The sequence below is a fragment of the Stegastes partitus genome, unplaced genomic scaffold, assembly GCF_000690725.1.
Source record: "Stegastes partitus isolate 25-593 unplaced genomic scaffold, Stegastes_partitus-1.0.2 Scaffold748, whole genome shotgun sequence".
NCBI classification, from domain to species: Eukaryota; Metazoa; Chordata; class Actinopteri; family Pomacentridae; genus Stegastes; species Stegastes partitus.
The window spans coordinates 141663-156097 of record NW_007578479.1 but is presented as its reverse complement, the minus strand read 5'-3'; the positions used below and the strand labels follow the sequence as shown (position 1 = coordinate 156097).

The 14435-nt window shown below is 40.1% G+C and overlaps 1 protein-coding gene across 1 annotated transcript in view; it reads right to left on the bottom strand.

The window, feature by feature from the left end:
- Positions 1 to 10312: 10312 nt before the first annotated feature.
- Positions 10313 to 14435, bottom strand: part of LOC103364417 (contactin-associated protein-like 4) — a 138157-nt gene continuing 134034 nt past the window's right edge. The window contains exons 22-24 of the mRNA XM_008291534.1: positions 13951 to 14169; positions 12707 to 12778; positions 10313 to 11931 (exon numbers count right to left, since the gene is read on the bottom strand). Coding sequence (XP_008289756.1) covers positions 11735 to 11931; positions 12707 to 12778; positions 13951 to 14169 — 488 coding nt within the window. The 3' untranslated portion in view covers positions 10313 to 11734. The remainder of the gene's footprint in view (positions 11932 to 12706; positions 12779 to 13950; positions 14170 to 14435) is intronic.

Below are 14435 nucleotides of genomic sequence, written 5' to 3'. Positions count from 1 at the left end.
AACAGAATCATTGCTATTACAGGCAAAATGTGTTCTAGTCCTGCTTCCTACAAAACCAAAAGGTGTCATGTAACCAGGATGAATAAGGATCAGTAGACATGGCTCATAAAGGCAGACTGGAAATATCCCAAGGTACAGATAACCTCCATCGAATTATCAGTAACATCCAGGATCAAAGTCATACAAAAACCTGCAGTTAATTATGACACTCATAGACCTCCAGGTATGGTAAGGAGTCCAAGGTTTGTCTCTGGGACCTCTCCATACACCCTCTGCATGGAGGAAGCATGGTCACTGTGATGCTGGTTGGCCAGGAGTGGCCATGAGGTCAATGGATACGAACGTCTTTTAAAGGACAAAGATGGTGAAGATGGTGTGGCAGGATTTAACACATTACACCTCTTTAAAGTAACGAGTAGTAGACTTACAATATCATAGTAATGAAGAGTGGAAACGGGTGTAAAGTGAACAGTTTCAGCTTTTAAAAGAATGGTAGTCATAGCTTGTGGAACTAAAACAGTCAAGGGTCTATAAGCCACCGAAGCCAAAATAATTGCCACCATGCTGTTGCAACAAAACAGCACGATAAAAGCCTTTTTTATTTTTCATCAACTGCTAGAGCAAATTCCTTTAGACAAGTCAGGAATTCTCAAAGCTGGAGCGGTCGCCAAAGCTTCTTATAGTCAGTTGCTTCAGAAGTCCAAGTCAAAGTCATGTGCAGTCAGTCCAATTGCCTGTGCACTGTCTGAAAGTGGTCCAACCATTTTAGCATCACAGATTCACTGAAGGCAAATTTTATTTCTTTTTTGTTCTTTTGCCATTGACGGCACTGCCTCAGATCTCTTGTCCAGTTGTCCATCTGTTATAAGATATCTCATGCCCTAAATAGTGCTTTGGTTGTTTTACCAGCCAAACTTAGAACCCTGTGAAGCTGGATGTTTATCTGGGCCTTAGTATCTGTAACAGGTTTCTTCAGAGGTGGAGCACACAAGCAAATCATCCATGTATTTTTATTAAAGTACTGCTCTTGGGACATACAAGAGATGCTAAGTTTCTTGCAATGCTGTTGAATAAGCACACGGCTCGCCTGAAAATCCCTGAGGGACTCCATTTGTATGTTTTTGACTTAAAGGGAACAGTAAACCAGTACTGTGGTTCTGAATCTACTGGTACGCTGAAAAAAGTACTGGCCAAATCTTTAACCGAAACCATTTTGCATCACCAGGCATAGGAGATAATTTTGTGGCTGAATTTGATACGACTGTAGGAGGAGCAAAAACAGCTTCCACAAACAGGTTAAGTCACCATCTGCTTTTTTTAACTGGAAAAAGACAAGTGTTACTAGGACAGGGGTGTCCAATCCTGGTCCTCGAGGGCCACAATCCTGCATGTTTTAGATGTTTCCCTCTTCCAACACACCTCATTCAAATGATCAGGATCGTAATCAGGCTTCTGCAGAGCTTGATGATGAGCTCATCATTTTACTTTTTCTTTCTACATAACCAAGTTAAAATTAACTGATTATTTTATGGGCATTTTTTTTCATGCAGACATGTAGAATAAAAGTGATTTTGATGAAATATCATGATTTTAAGCTCAGATTTTGTTAATTTCCCAACAGAACCGGAAGTCACATTAGTTCAACAACCTTTTAAAAAGTTAAAGATGTTTTGTTTTTTGTAATTTTTTATAGGTTTTGTCTTTGTCTGGTGTCATTTTGATGTCTTGTTTATATTAAAAAATCCCTTTATTTTTATCTAGCTGCTTGAACATGTGGATTTTCCCAGTAAGTAATCAATAAAGTTTGTCTTAATCCTGCACCAGCTTTTAGGGTTTAACCCTGTCAGATTGTCAGATTGCCTGTATAGCATTTTGATGGCTACTGTCATAATGAACTGTTGCATACAAACTGATGGATTGGTCGGATAGTATATTACAAACACCTATCTGGTTACACCTGATTTTATGACTCTTTATGCAGACTGAAGGCTGCTGGAAACAATCTTCAGCTCTTTGTCGCTGCCTCCTGCTCACATCTGCTTTCCAGTGGTCATGCAGCTCATGTCGAACAAGCTCGTTGTGCCAAAATGAAAATCAATCAACTGTCCAGTTATAGCCAGGGGGTCGAAGTCTTGTGCAGAGATTATTACTGCTGCTCTGAGAGACAGCCTTTCACATTAACACCGCTTCCAGCTGTAAGGAAACACGCTGTAGGGAAACCACTGACTGTACGTTTAGGTACATTTGTGACTGGCCATCTGCAGTTTTAACAGATGAGGCTTTACAGACACTTGGACACATTCTCAGTTATGTGTTCACTGCTTCCACTAAACACTGATTTGTGTTGGATAAACTAATAATGATAGAATCCCACAAAGTAGGAGATAACTTGAGTTGCCTAGAGTGCCAAATGTGAGACCGCAGACCACTCTGCTGCTGTGTTTGTGATGTTACAACCAGGAAAAACTCTCTGGTACATAAAATCAACAATCAGAAGAGAGGCAGATAAAATAAATGAATAAATAAGCATACTGAGTGCATTACCAGAATGAAGAAGAAGAAAAAAACAGCAACAGAATAAATTAAAATAAAAAAGTAAAAAAAAATCCAACAGAGTAAAAGTGAATTTACCGTTGATGTAGCCCTTGTTTGTTGTTTTTAATTGTCCTAATTTGTGTGTTAACAGTCTCACTGTTCAATGACAGCGCTATGATAGAAACTACAGTTCTGGGGTAAAAGCTGTTTTTCAGTCTGTCCTGGTTTCAACAGTTTGCTGGACAGCAACGATTCAGACAGCGAGTGGCCGGCCGGAGTGTGTGCCATCTCTGGACATGCTGTCGGCCTTCAGAGGTGAGGGAGCTCAAGAAATAGGACCCAAGTGCAGACACGAGGCAGACAGGTTGTGGTAACAGGGGAAAAAATTAACTTTAATTTAAAAAAAAACTTGCTGGAAAGCAGGTTTTCTAGCAGGTGGCTAGTTGCAGACAAACAAACTGACAAAGACACAGGAAAATGCAGGATTATATACATCCAAAGAAATCCAAACTATAAACACAAACCAGAGGAGTAAGGAGACGAATCAGATGGGAAAACATGAAGAGAAACCAGCAGGTCAAACTGACGGAGGACACGGGACTATAAATACACAGAACTGATTAGGGAGACAAGAGACAGGTGACACTGATGAGGGCAATCAAAAAAAAAAGGAAAGCACAGACATGGAGAGAATAAACAAAACAACCAACACACCAGGGAAGGAGAAAATGAATCAGGAAGTAACAGAAAAGGGACACGGAAAGTACAGGTAGACAAATCAGTCAGTGGAAGAAATCTCACAAAACAAAAACCAAACTCGGAGACCATGACAACAATCCACTGGACCAGCTTTACCGCACGGTGCAGGTCCTTCCTGTCAGCGGCAGTTTGTCAGGAGGATCTTGACGGTGGTCCTCTAGAAGATCAGCAGCAGATTCTGCAAGAGTTTGACCTGCTTTTTCTTTTTAAAGAAATACAGACTTTTTAAGCCTTTTTTTTTATTACCAGCAAGAAAGTGTGGGTGTTCCTTGTTAAGTGTCTGGACATGGTGACTGTGAGGAACTTCACACTATCCATCCCTCTCTACATATGTGTGGAGACGGGGTGTCCTCTGTTCTTAATTCTGCTTCAATCAATGATCATTTCTGCTTTTGAGCCGTTAAGAGCAAAGTCATTATGCTGCTTCGTCATGATATGAAATGAAGCCAACTACTGTGGTGTCTTGGGCAAATTTAATTATGGAGTTTGAGTTGTAGACGAGGGTGCAGTCATGTGTAGAAAGTGTGGAGAGGATGGGGCTCAGTGCACAGCCCTGCAGGGAGCCTGTGTTCAGTGTAAGGGTGCCGGAGATGTGCATCCCATTCCTGACACTCTGTGGTCCATGAGAGGAACCCAGGCCGAGAGGGTTTAGTTTGCTGAGCAGTTTATGGGGGATGTTAAATAAAGAACTGAAATGTAGAAATAACATTCTCACACAGCTATTAGGTTTCTCTACGTCAGTGCAATGTGGAAGGTTGCTGAGACTCACACTGAAAAAACGCTTGACGAAGGACACAACCGCTCTGCCTCAGGAAACCGTTTTTACAGCCACCTTTAAGATATAACCTGTTCTGCATTCCACTTGATTTCTTTGCGTTTCTTTTTCACTCAGGTATTTTCAATCTTCCAAACTTGCTGTAAAACACTGATAAAAGACCTTTGCAACTTGAGTCAGTGTTTTGAAAAAAGGTGTAAACTTTTGCACATAATAGCCATAATAAAATATAAGCTCTGTCTGCGAGTCATTGTTGAAAATAATTGATTCTGCTCATTCCCTTTCTGACACGCACAATGAAAATGATCTTAATCTTTAAATTACTTTTAAGGGGAAACGTGATACAGAGACATTATTCATTTGCATTATTACAGCATCAGCAGTAAATGCAGACGATTCAAAATCACTTCAGTGTCACTGTGCTGAATTATTCTGCTGTAGTCGTATAATTCCCAGAGTTTTCTTGCGAATGAAATAAAAGATCTTAATCTTTTAAATTACCTTAAATGAAAGCATGTAGCAATGAGAGCAGATGTCAGTCAGCAGGAGAGTCCAGGTGTGATGGGAAGATCGACTCTGCTGCTTTACAGTGTCGGCATGTGATAAAATGAGAGATCAAAATGAAGTGAGTGGAGGCAGAGATTGAAGGAATAGTGAGAAAACAGACTCCCAGATCTCTGCAGGGCTCAGATGTCCTTTGCTCTGCATTATTGGCAGACGGGAGATAGAAATAGGAAATAATCCCATGAGTGAGTAAATATCAACTCGAGCAAATCTCAGCTTAGTCATTGCACTTTTACATATGAAACAGTCAGACTCAGGAGGAGGTTGTAAAATGCTGATGCATCTTGAGCTGCGATTTAACCCCCTCTTATCCAAGAATGACTTTAAAGCACTTTTGTATTTACCTGAGGCCTTGGGCTACAGGTTTGACGAAACCAAACACACCTCTGTCGTACTGGCTGCTGGTTCTTTGTTCTTTTCTTGTGTTTTTCTGTGTCAATGTGTCGCTCACATATTTTGCGATTACTTTTCTTGTGTCGCTCCTGTTCTGTGTGTTCTCACTTTGTGTGTTTTCCCTCCTTCACGATTACCTGCCTTGCCATCATTAGTTTCAGCAATGTTCAATCAGTCTTAGTCCCTGTGTTGACTTCCTGTTTTCTTTCTATACCAGTGCACTGTCCTCAGTGTTTCCTCACTGGATCTGTTGCTACGCCATCCAGTTTGCCTTGTTTGTTTCATTTTATTTTTTAAAACTTTGCTTCCAGTTTCACAGGCTGCCTGGCTATCGTTGTGCATTTGGATTTTATAGGAACTGTTATCAGAAAAAAGTTCTTTATGTATAAAAATATAAAAAGCCTTTTGTGTTGCAGGATACATATTCAAAAAACCAGCACTGCACTGGAGAAAGTTACTCACTCGTCTTACAGTTCAGAATTTATTTCTAAAAGATTTTTAAAGTCGTTAGAAGTCCAAGGCAGCAAACACATTTTTTTTTCTTTTTTTTTTGTGTGGCCAAGACCCCAGAGTGCTTAAATTATTTTAATTAATTAAAATGAAAATGTAATTTTCCACATTCTTTCTGTGGAAAATCAAACATTTCATAGAAACGTACAAACTCACTCTAATTCACTTCTCATCTGTACGTCTATTTGCTTAGTGACCACTTTTCTGAAAATAAAAAATGATTTAATCAAAATTCCCGTCAATGACAGCTGAACTCCTTTTGCAGATGAAGGCCATGAGATGTGTGTGAAAGCCTTGTAAGACATTTAGTAGTTAGGCAGGGCTCAGAATATTGTGTGGAGAGGATGAATGCCTTTTTTTGTTCTTTCAAAGCTCATGGTAGCAGCATATTTTCTCAAGGTTTGAAACAGAATTTTTGCCACTCGACTACTGATACAGAAGTGGACGATGTTCGTGGATTTGTTTGAAAACTCTTGCCTTTTTGAATAAATTATGCCAATTATTTGAGAAACATATCTGCACTGACTGATTACACATCTCACAATTTATAACAAGTGCCAAATTGGGTAGTTATTGAGTGGAAATCAGCAGCTTTACTTCTTCGCCATGTTGCCAATCAAAACAATTATAACAGCAGAAAAGGAGAAATTCTGATGACACGAGAGGAACAAAGTCCATGAGGTCGGGGTGGATGGATGGGTGAACAAAACATTGGACTTTACCATTTCAACCCAAAATGTGTCCCTAATCTTGACAAAGAGAGCAAGAACATGGTGTTTATTACCTGAACTGACCACATTGCCTGTATACACTCTCTGCCTAAAGATGAGACAGAATATTTATCACATTTACATTCTAAGTGGCTGTAAAGGTTGTTTGATCCTCATGGCGCTTGAGTTTTCTCTTCAGCAAGTCTTTGACATCACAGCTGAAGGTGTCAGTTATCAGCTTCACATCTGGTCTCTGATCTCAACCAATAAGAGACGATGTGAATAAATTGAGGAGGGATTACTGATGTAAGACAGCTGAGTCATCTCGTAACCTCGGGCATCTGAGCGTTTAAACAGGCAGAGAGGCTAAGCGGTTCGTCACAGAGAATCACTTTGACATCCTCTACTTCTGGATTTTTCTCAGTGTTACACATTTCCACGGTCCGCAGCAAAACTCCTGCGAACAGCCATCAGTGATCGAATGTACTCACAGGAAGTTGAGAAGAACTGAAAGTAGACGTTACTCCAAAAGCAACATAAAAAAAGAGAGATTATAGTTTGCAAATGCACACTGGGACAAAGACCTTCATTTCTGGAGACATGTCCTGTGGTCTGATGAAACTAAAAGTGAACTGTCTGGTCTGGAAGCTTGCAAACCTGAGAACACCATCCCAAGTGTGAAGTACGGTGGTGGTAGCATCATGTTGTGGGGGTGTTCTGCTGCAGGAGGGACTGGTGCTCTTCACTAAATAGATGGCATCATGAAGAAAGAACATTATGTGGAAATACTGAAGCAGCATCTCAAGACATCAAGTTAAAGCTTGGATGCAAATGGGTCTTCTAAATGGACATGACCCCAAACATACCACCAAATTAGTGGCTTCAGGACAACAAAGTCAGTGTTTTGGAGTGGCCATCACAAATCCCTGATCTCATTCCTGTAGAAAATCGAACCCAAGTCACACAGTTTAAAGGCAATGCTACCAAATACTAAGGACCGGTATGTAAACTTCTGATTTTGAAAAGAGAGAATTTTTTAGATATTTCTTTTTATTACTGTCTCATTATTCTGATGTTAAGCAAATAGAAATAATTTTGGTAATCCTAACTGACCTAAAACAGGAAAAGTTTGGTCACATTCAGATAGTGAGAAAAAAAAAAACAGATTGTGTTTTTTTTATACCGTGTATGTAAACTTCTGGTTTCCACTGTGTCTGTCCTCCGATCCATTCTGACATAAAATCCCCCGAATAAAACTTACAGTCTCTGAAAAAACATTTTTATTTTCATCAAACAGGATTTGTCTGTAACCAAACAACCAGAATGTGATTAAAATCTTCTGGATAACATTTTTTTTTTTCTTCATGGCATGTCACTCAAACTCACTGACATCACTGTTATTCACCAATACTACGTACCATTACATTGTAATAGTTACACTGATAACTGTCCAGCTTAACTACAAATCTTGCCAGAAATGAAACTAAGTCACTGTCAGCAAAGTCGTGATTTTTGAAATGTACCTGGAGTGTATCTAGAGTAGCTCAAATCTGTAGCTGTTATGGCACTGCTGTTCTGTATACTGATCATGGTATGACATTAAGGTCAACATTTTAAGGGCCAATTTTTTAAATCTTTTTTTTTGTTTGTTTGTTTCACGGTATAATCTATTTATTTAGTTTTTTTTTCGTTCTTTCTTTCTTTTAAAAATATAAGTTAAAAAGAAACAACATTTTGGTGTTTTTCAGGTTGAAACATTCAGATAAATGCTGGTACTAACATGTTTAGCTGCTGGTACATTGTTTACCTTGTTGGTTTAGTCTATTAGCATGCTAACATTTGCCAGCTAATACTGAACACACAACACAGCTGAGGATGATGGGAATATCTTGAGGTGGTCCACAGCATGAGTGTAATATTTTCACAACAAAGGCTGTACAGTTGACTGAAGATGGTCAACAAAACTGACTGAATACAACGACTAAAACGGACGACTGAATAGAGCAACTGAAACTGACGGGAAACTGTGACTCAAAATGGCTCAAAACAGCAACAGAAAATGACAGAAAGGGCCGCCGCTATCGCTCAACTGGTTGAGATGGTGAGCTGTGTGCCGGGGTTATCGTCCCCAATGCAGCGGTCGTGGGTTCAAATTCAGCCCATGGCCATTTGCTGCAGGTCCTTCCTCCTATTCTTCTCCCCACTTTCCTGTCTCACTCTCTACTGTCCTGTCAAATAAAGGCCAAAAAAATAACTTTGAAAAAAAAAAAAGACTGAAAACAACAACTAAAAATGACCAAAAACTGAAAATGACTGAAAACAACTGAGAACAGCAACTAAAAATGTGACTGAAAAGTAAGCAAAGCGAGAACAATACAAAAGAAAAGGTCCAAAAACAAGGACATCTCACAAATATACAGCCTTTATTGTACGACTAAAACAGCTTATGCTGTGGACCAATGTAGCTATTACACATTTTGGTGTTAAGCTGGGTTGGTATTACAGTTCATCCTCTGAGGACCATGGATATTATGCATGTGCAACACATTTCAGAACAGTCGTCTGTATATTTCACTGGAAAAACAAACACACCAACCTCATGGTGGCACAGGGGGAGAAGCCATGGATTACTGAACACGGTATGCTTCATCCTCTTGGGATAATGAATCTCAGAAAATTCCTGGAAAGCAGGTAGTTGGGAGTCTTTCAGTACGAGACTGACGAACTCAAGACTGTTTGCTTTAGAAACCTTTTTGTCAAGAGATGATAAACGTAAAAACAATTTCACATTCGTTGGCTTTGCTGCAGAATGAATCCACAGTGGTGGCAGCTACTTGTTAACTCCAGCATCAAGTCCACAGTGAGACGACTGTGACACACCAGAAACAAAACCCTGCCGTAAGTGTTCACTCGCTGTTGTGGGGCGATGAAGTTTAAAGATGCTCTTTGAAGATTTAGCAACTTTTGTCATTAAAATCCCATCTGTGCTTTGGGGGTCTCACAGAGAGACGGCGGTGTGTTTGATAAACAGCTGCTGCTGCTTCCACCATCAGCACCCTTTGCACATGAGCTGGATTAACGCATGGAGGGATTTGCTTCATTTTCGAGCACTAATATCAGAATGTGTTTTCATTATAACCACGTCTGCTTGACACGGTGTCTCAGATTATCTTTCTGTCTCATTCTCATCAGCTCTCTCTCTGCTTTCAAGCAAACCACAATCCACCTGTCAGATCGAAGCCGATTACCTTTTCGAAAACACATTAACTGTCTCTGTGTGCGGCGAACGAGGTGACAGACAGCCACAGTGTTACAGAGTCGGTGTTAAAAGCTTCACTGTTTAGAGAGCTGGGAGACGGAGCTCCCAGCAGGCAGCAATAAAACTTTTAAGTGGGGATGCAAAGTAAAGTGGATGTAAAGGCTTTTGAGTGAACCGTACATGTGCTTGCAGTCTAAAAATGATCAAGGTCTTTAGATGGGTGTTGGTTTCCTGTTGACATGTCTTTTTATTAAAAAAATAAAAAATAAACTGAGTGCCCAAGTTAATCCTTCTCTACCTGGACTGTGGCTCACATAGTTCAAACCTGCGCTGCACCAGATAGCAACAAACAAACACTGTCTCAATGAATCCAAACCACAGACCAGGAATCTAGTTCAAGGGAAGAAGTTTTCTTCCTTAACTTCATACATCATTAGAGTAGAAGACTTCTTTACTACAAAAGGGCGATTTTCTATACGTGAAGCCACTTTGATATGTGCTGAGTCAACTTTTGCAGCTTGAGATGACGGTGCAGTTTTAATTAAACTTCTAGAGCAGAGGTGTGTAGCTGTCTCTCAAGTCCTGCTCTGTCTTTACCAGCTCCAAGCTACATTTTAATATATAGAGTGACCCTGACTGACTGTGTGCAATAGGCCATTGTGTGGGTAAAGATATAATCTTTAAGGTGGACATTCAAATGAAACCCATTTTAATATTACTTAAGGACTTTCAGAAATAGCCTTTTAGTGTGTTTTCATTCCTTAATCACAAAAGCTGTCAACGATAGAGACAGCGTTCACCATCATTATTTAATTACTACCAGTTACTCTGCTGTTGTGTTTTTGACAAAGTGGTGGTTGAAGGAGTTTTTAGTTTCTCCAGCAGTTACTGTTATCAGATAAACACGGACCGACTTCCTTTCTTGTTTACCCAGCAAGCAGTTATGGTGTAACATTACAATTCACGTGGACTCTTGTTTGAGTCTATCTGGTGGATTCTGTGTCCAATATTAATTTTCTTTTTGCTCTGGTTTTGGTCTCTACCAACTCCTGAGGAAACTGTGGCTGTTTGGCTGCTAAATGCTCCATGTTCACCAGCTAGATGCTAACACTGTCTCTGTCTGGCAATTTGACAACCATTACATTGTGCCCAGTAGCCTTTTTCTCTGAATGCAGCTGCCATTTGGTACCAAAAACAATGCAAACAGTGAAGTTGTGCCTGACAGAGTATGAGTTTAAACTCACTACTGAGCTCAAAGGCTGAAAAGAGCTGATTCACATTTACAGTTCATTGTCACATTGCTACCTCCACCAAGGAGGTTGGATTTTCAGTGCCATTTGGTTTACAGGTCAGCAACACTACACAACAACTGCCATGCTGAATTTTATGAAACTGGGCGGATCAAAAAAATGGGCAAAGGAAAAACCAGTTAAATGTTGATGCAGATCACTTTCCTTAAAACTGTAAGACTGGGCACTGGCCCGGGTGGACATGTGTGCTCTTCAAGTGTCCTTCTAGTTTCCACATTATCATTTGACACATTTTTATTATCAACAATACCAAATGCAGCTTTGAAACTTGATAAATCCACGACAAAGCTCATAATTTTGGAATCATTTTTGTCTATTTGTGGAAAGAATTATCCTTCACTGAAATATCTGATGTGCAGCAAAACAGCAAGCAGCTGGACGAGATGGTTGAAACCAAAAAAAATACTCAAAAGTAAAGATAAAATATTTATGTATGGTTAGTGAGACACCTTGTTAAATTCATGGAGTTCACCTCTGGCTCTCTCCGGGTGAAACCCAACCACAAAAGGACACGGCTTCACATTTCCCTGCTCATACACAATAAATATACTGACACCTCCTTGACTTCCAACATTTCTATATGACAAAGTGTCGTTAGCCAGAGATTGTTACAAAGACATGAATTCAACATTTACATTGTTTGAATATTTACAGTCACTGAAACAAGTATATTAACACCTCAAAGTCCAACACGGTTGCCTGTTTTGTATCAGTATATTCACAATTTACAGCAAAGCAGAGAGACAACACTGTGTGGATTGTTCTTCTTTGCTTTCCTCGTGGTGTAGAGCCACTTCTGTCGGAGGAATGTCTGAGTGGCTCCTGAGTGCTCTGCAAAGCCCTGAGGCATGATGGACACTCCTATCTGCAGCCCCTCAGCTCCAAAAACCCAGCAGCACATCAGGTCATTGGGCTCCAGTTAAATGAAATACTCCTTTGGGTTTTCGGTGGAGAGATTCTGGGAGTCGGTCTGGTTGTTGAAAGGAAAATCTGGGCTGTCGTCCTGCTTGACTCCCTTTACTTCCTGGTTTCGATACGTGTCCTTCCTCCGGTAGAGGAATCTGGCAGTAATCGCCAGGCCGGTCACGATCACAAAGATCACTACTGCGATGACACCTGCAAGGTGGAGGGATTTCAAGACTTTAAAAGGCTGCGATATCAGATGTCTTCAAATTTCACTGTGCATGAGTGGTTCAAAGATGTGCTGTTGCTTCTTGGTCATCAGAACAACTGTTTTTTGTAATACAGTAATTCTACCCCCTAATGTTTTGAACATCTTGCTAATCTAACTTTAAAGGACATTAAAGGTAAATCTTTTGAATCCATCATGCTCTTCTGCTCTGTTGAGCACATTTGGGAAAACGAGAGCAGGCTTCACTTAATTGGAATTCCAAAATTCGCCTGAAATCAATTTAATTCCACATTACGTTATAAACTGACCAGGCTTTTAAAGATAACAGTTAAAAAAAAAAAGTTTTTCTCATCAGCAAATCATCCCTGCATAGGTTTAATGAGGTGAGTCGCCCTTTGTGTACTGGACAGTTTTAAATGACTATTCACTGAGACTCGACTTTTCTATCTACACAATTATAGATTGAACCTTTTGAGTCTTCACTTTGTATCAATCTGTGCTGGCAGAGCAACAAAGTTTTAAATGAGTTTTAAATGGACTCCTGCCTGGCACATCACTTTACTCTTTCTTGGAGTTCAACATCTGGCCACAACTTTGTTCATCCAAGTGAGCCTTAAACTTGTCCTTCATCACAAATGCAGCAAAGAAATCCATTAAATTTCACTTTTTGAAAACAGCATGGTTGATAATAATTACCAAAAACAATGCTAAAAACAATAAGAAACAGGCTTGAGAACAGTGAAAGAAGCGGTTTAGTACCTCCGATCAGAGCCGAGTCAGTCCTGATGGCATTGACTAAAGGTTGACCTGAACCCACTGAACCAGACTGGTCTAGAGCAGAGAAAGAGGGAAGAAACAAGATGGTAGAGAAAGTTATAAGGGCAAAAGGAAAACAGACGAAAGGGCACCAAAAAAAGGAAGAAGAGAAAAGAGCAAAAACCCAAATGCAGGAAGCACAAGAAGTAGACCAGAAGGAAAAATGCGAGTAATAGAAAAATAAAGATCGCATCAGAAAGAGAGTCAGGAATGAAAATCAGACACAAAATCAGAATATAACTCAAATCAGACAGAATACAACATCAGCGTTCCATATGATTAAAGGAATCAGTAAAACTGGATGAGCCCAGAAGAAGGAACTCCCAAAGGAATCTACTACGTGTTCGAAATTAATGAAAGCATTGATCACGCTGTCATTAGTCTCCCAAAAACAAGGAGCATATTCCATGTGATTAATGAGGCCTTGAGGAACAGCTTTCATCCAGTTTTGACACAAAAATGGAAAGACAACAGGAGACGCATGCAGCTCTAATCCTGGAATAAACTCCAAAGCTGGCAGACAGGAACAGAGATTTTGAATATTATGTGGTATCACAGGTTTGCAATAAATGTCTCCCTGTTTCCCTCCAGTGTGGTACAGCCATTAGCTACACTGGACTCTGGCCTGCGTCCTGTCGAGCACACGTAAAAATTATTTACTGACTCTTTTTATATTTTGCTCGATTTTCCCAGTAACAGCCCCATCGTAAGTCTCAGTGAGTGAAGCAGCGGAGCTTGTCATGCTACATAATAAAGGCTTTGGGTTTGAGAAGTTAAACCAGAGATGCTTTAAGGAATCCCAGTGTGACACAAAACTGCACCTTTTTGTCGTCGCTGTAAGAGTGGAGCTTCTCTTCTCTAATGCTTGACTGTATTTTTTGGGGGGAGTTTGTCATCCAGTTCTGAGCTTCCACATTATCTTGCACCTCTGATGTTTGTACTTGAAAGTCACATTTTTTTTTTTTCTTTTAGAGATCAAGGTGCAGAACAAAATGCAAATAAATGACTGGACCTCAGGTGACGGAGTGTTGATAGCAGCCAACTAAAGGCTCAAGAATCAATACATAGTGGATCTCACTTTCAAAATATGGTGCAACATATCTGATAGAACTTTGGAGATCTGCAGGCTTAAATCTGAAACATAAGTTTAATGTTCCTAAGACGTAACTGACTTCTCCACCTCCTACCTGACAGGTGGTGTGTGTTCTCCTCTGCGTAGGGATTGGCTGAGGCTGCAGAGCCACAGTTGGACTGAACCAAAGGTCCGCTGATGATGACGGGGCTGGTGTCCGGGTGGAGCAGAGCTGCTTTCAGAGGGCTGATGGTGTTAAACTGGACCACCGACAGACAGCCGGCGAAACCGAGAGACGCCAACCTGGCCAGGTCCGGATCCAAGTCATCAGACTCTGGAGAGGCAAAGAGAACGACAGAGAGAGAGCTGAAAATGTTTTAAACATCTGTGTAATGCAATAAGTACATTTATATTTACAACATAATATATAAGTATTGTTTTTCTAATTTGAAAGTTCCAAGGTTTTATAAATACTTTTTTTGGTAAATAATTTCACCTTTATGTAATTTAGAGACATTTACTGCAGTTCCAAGGTACGCTAACGTAGTGCTTTCCGCTGAATGCTAATATAAATGCAACAATACTGTATATTGTCTCCTA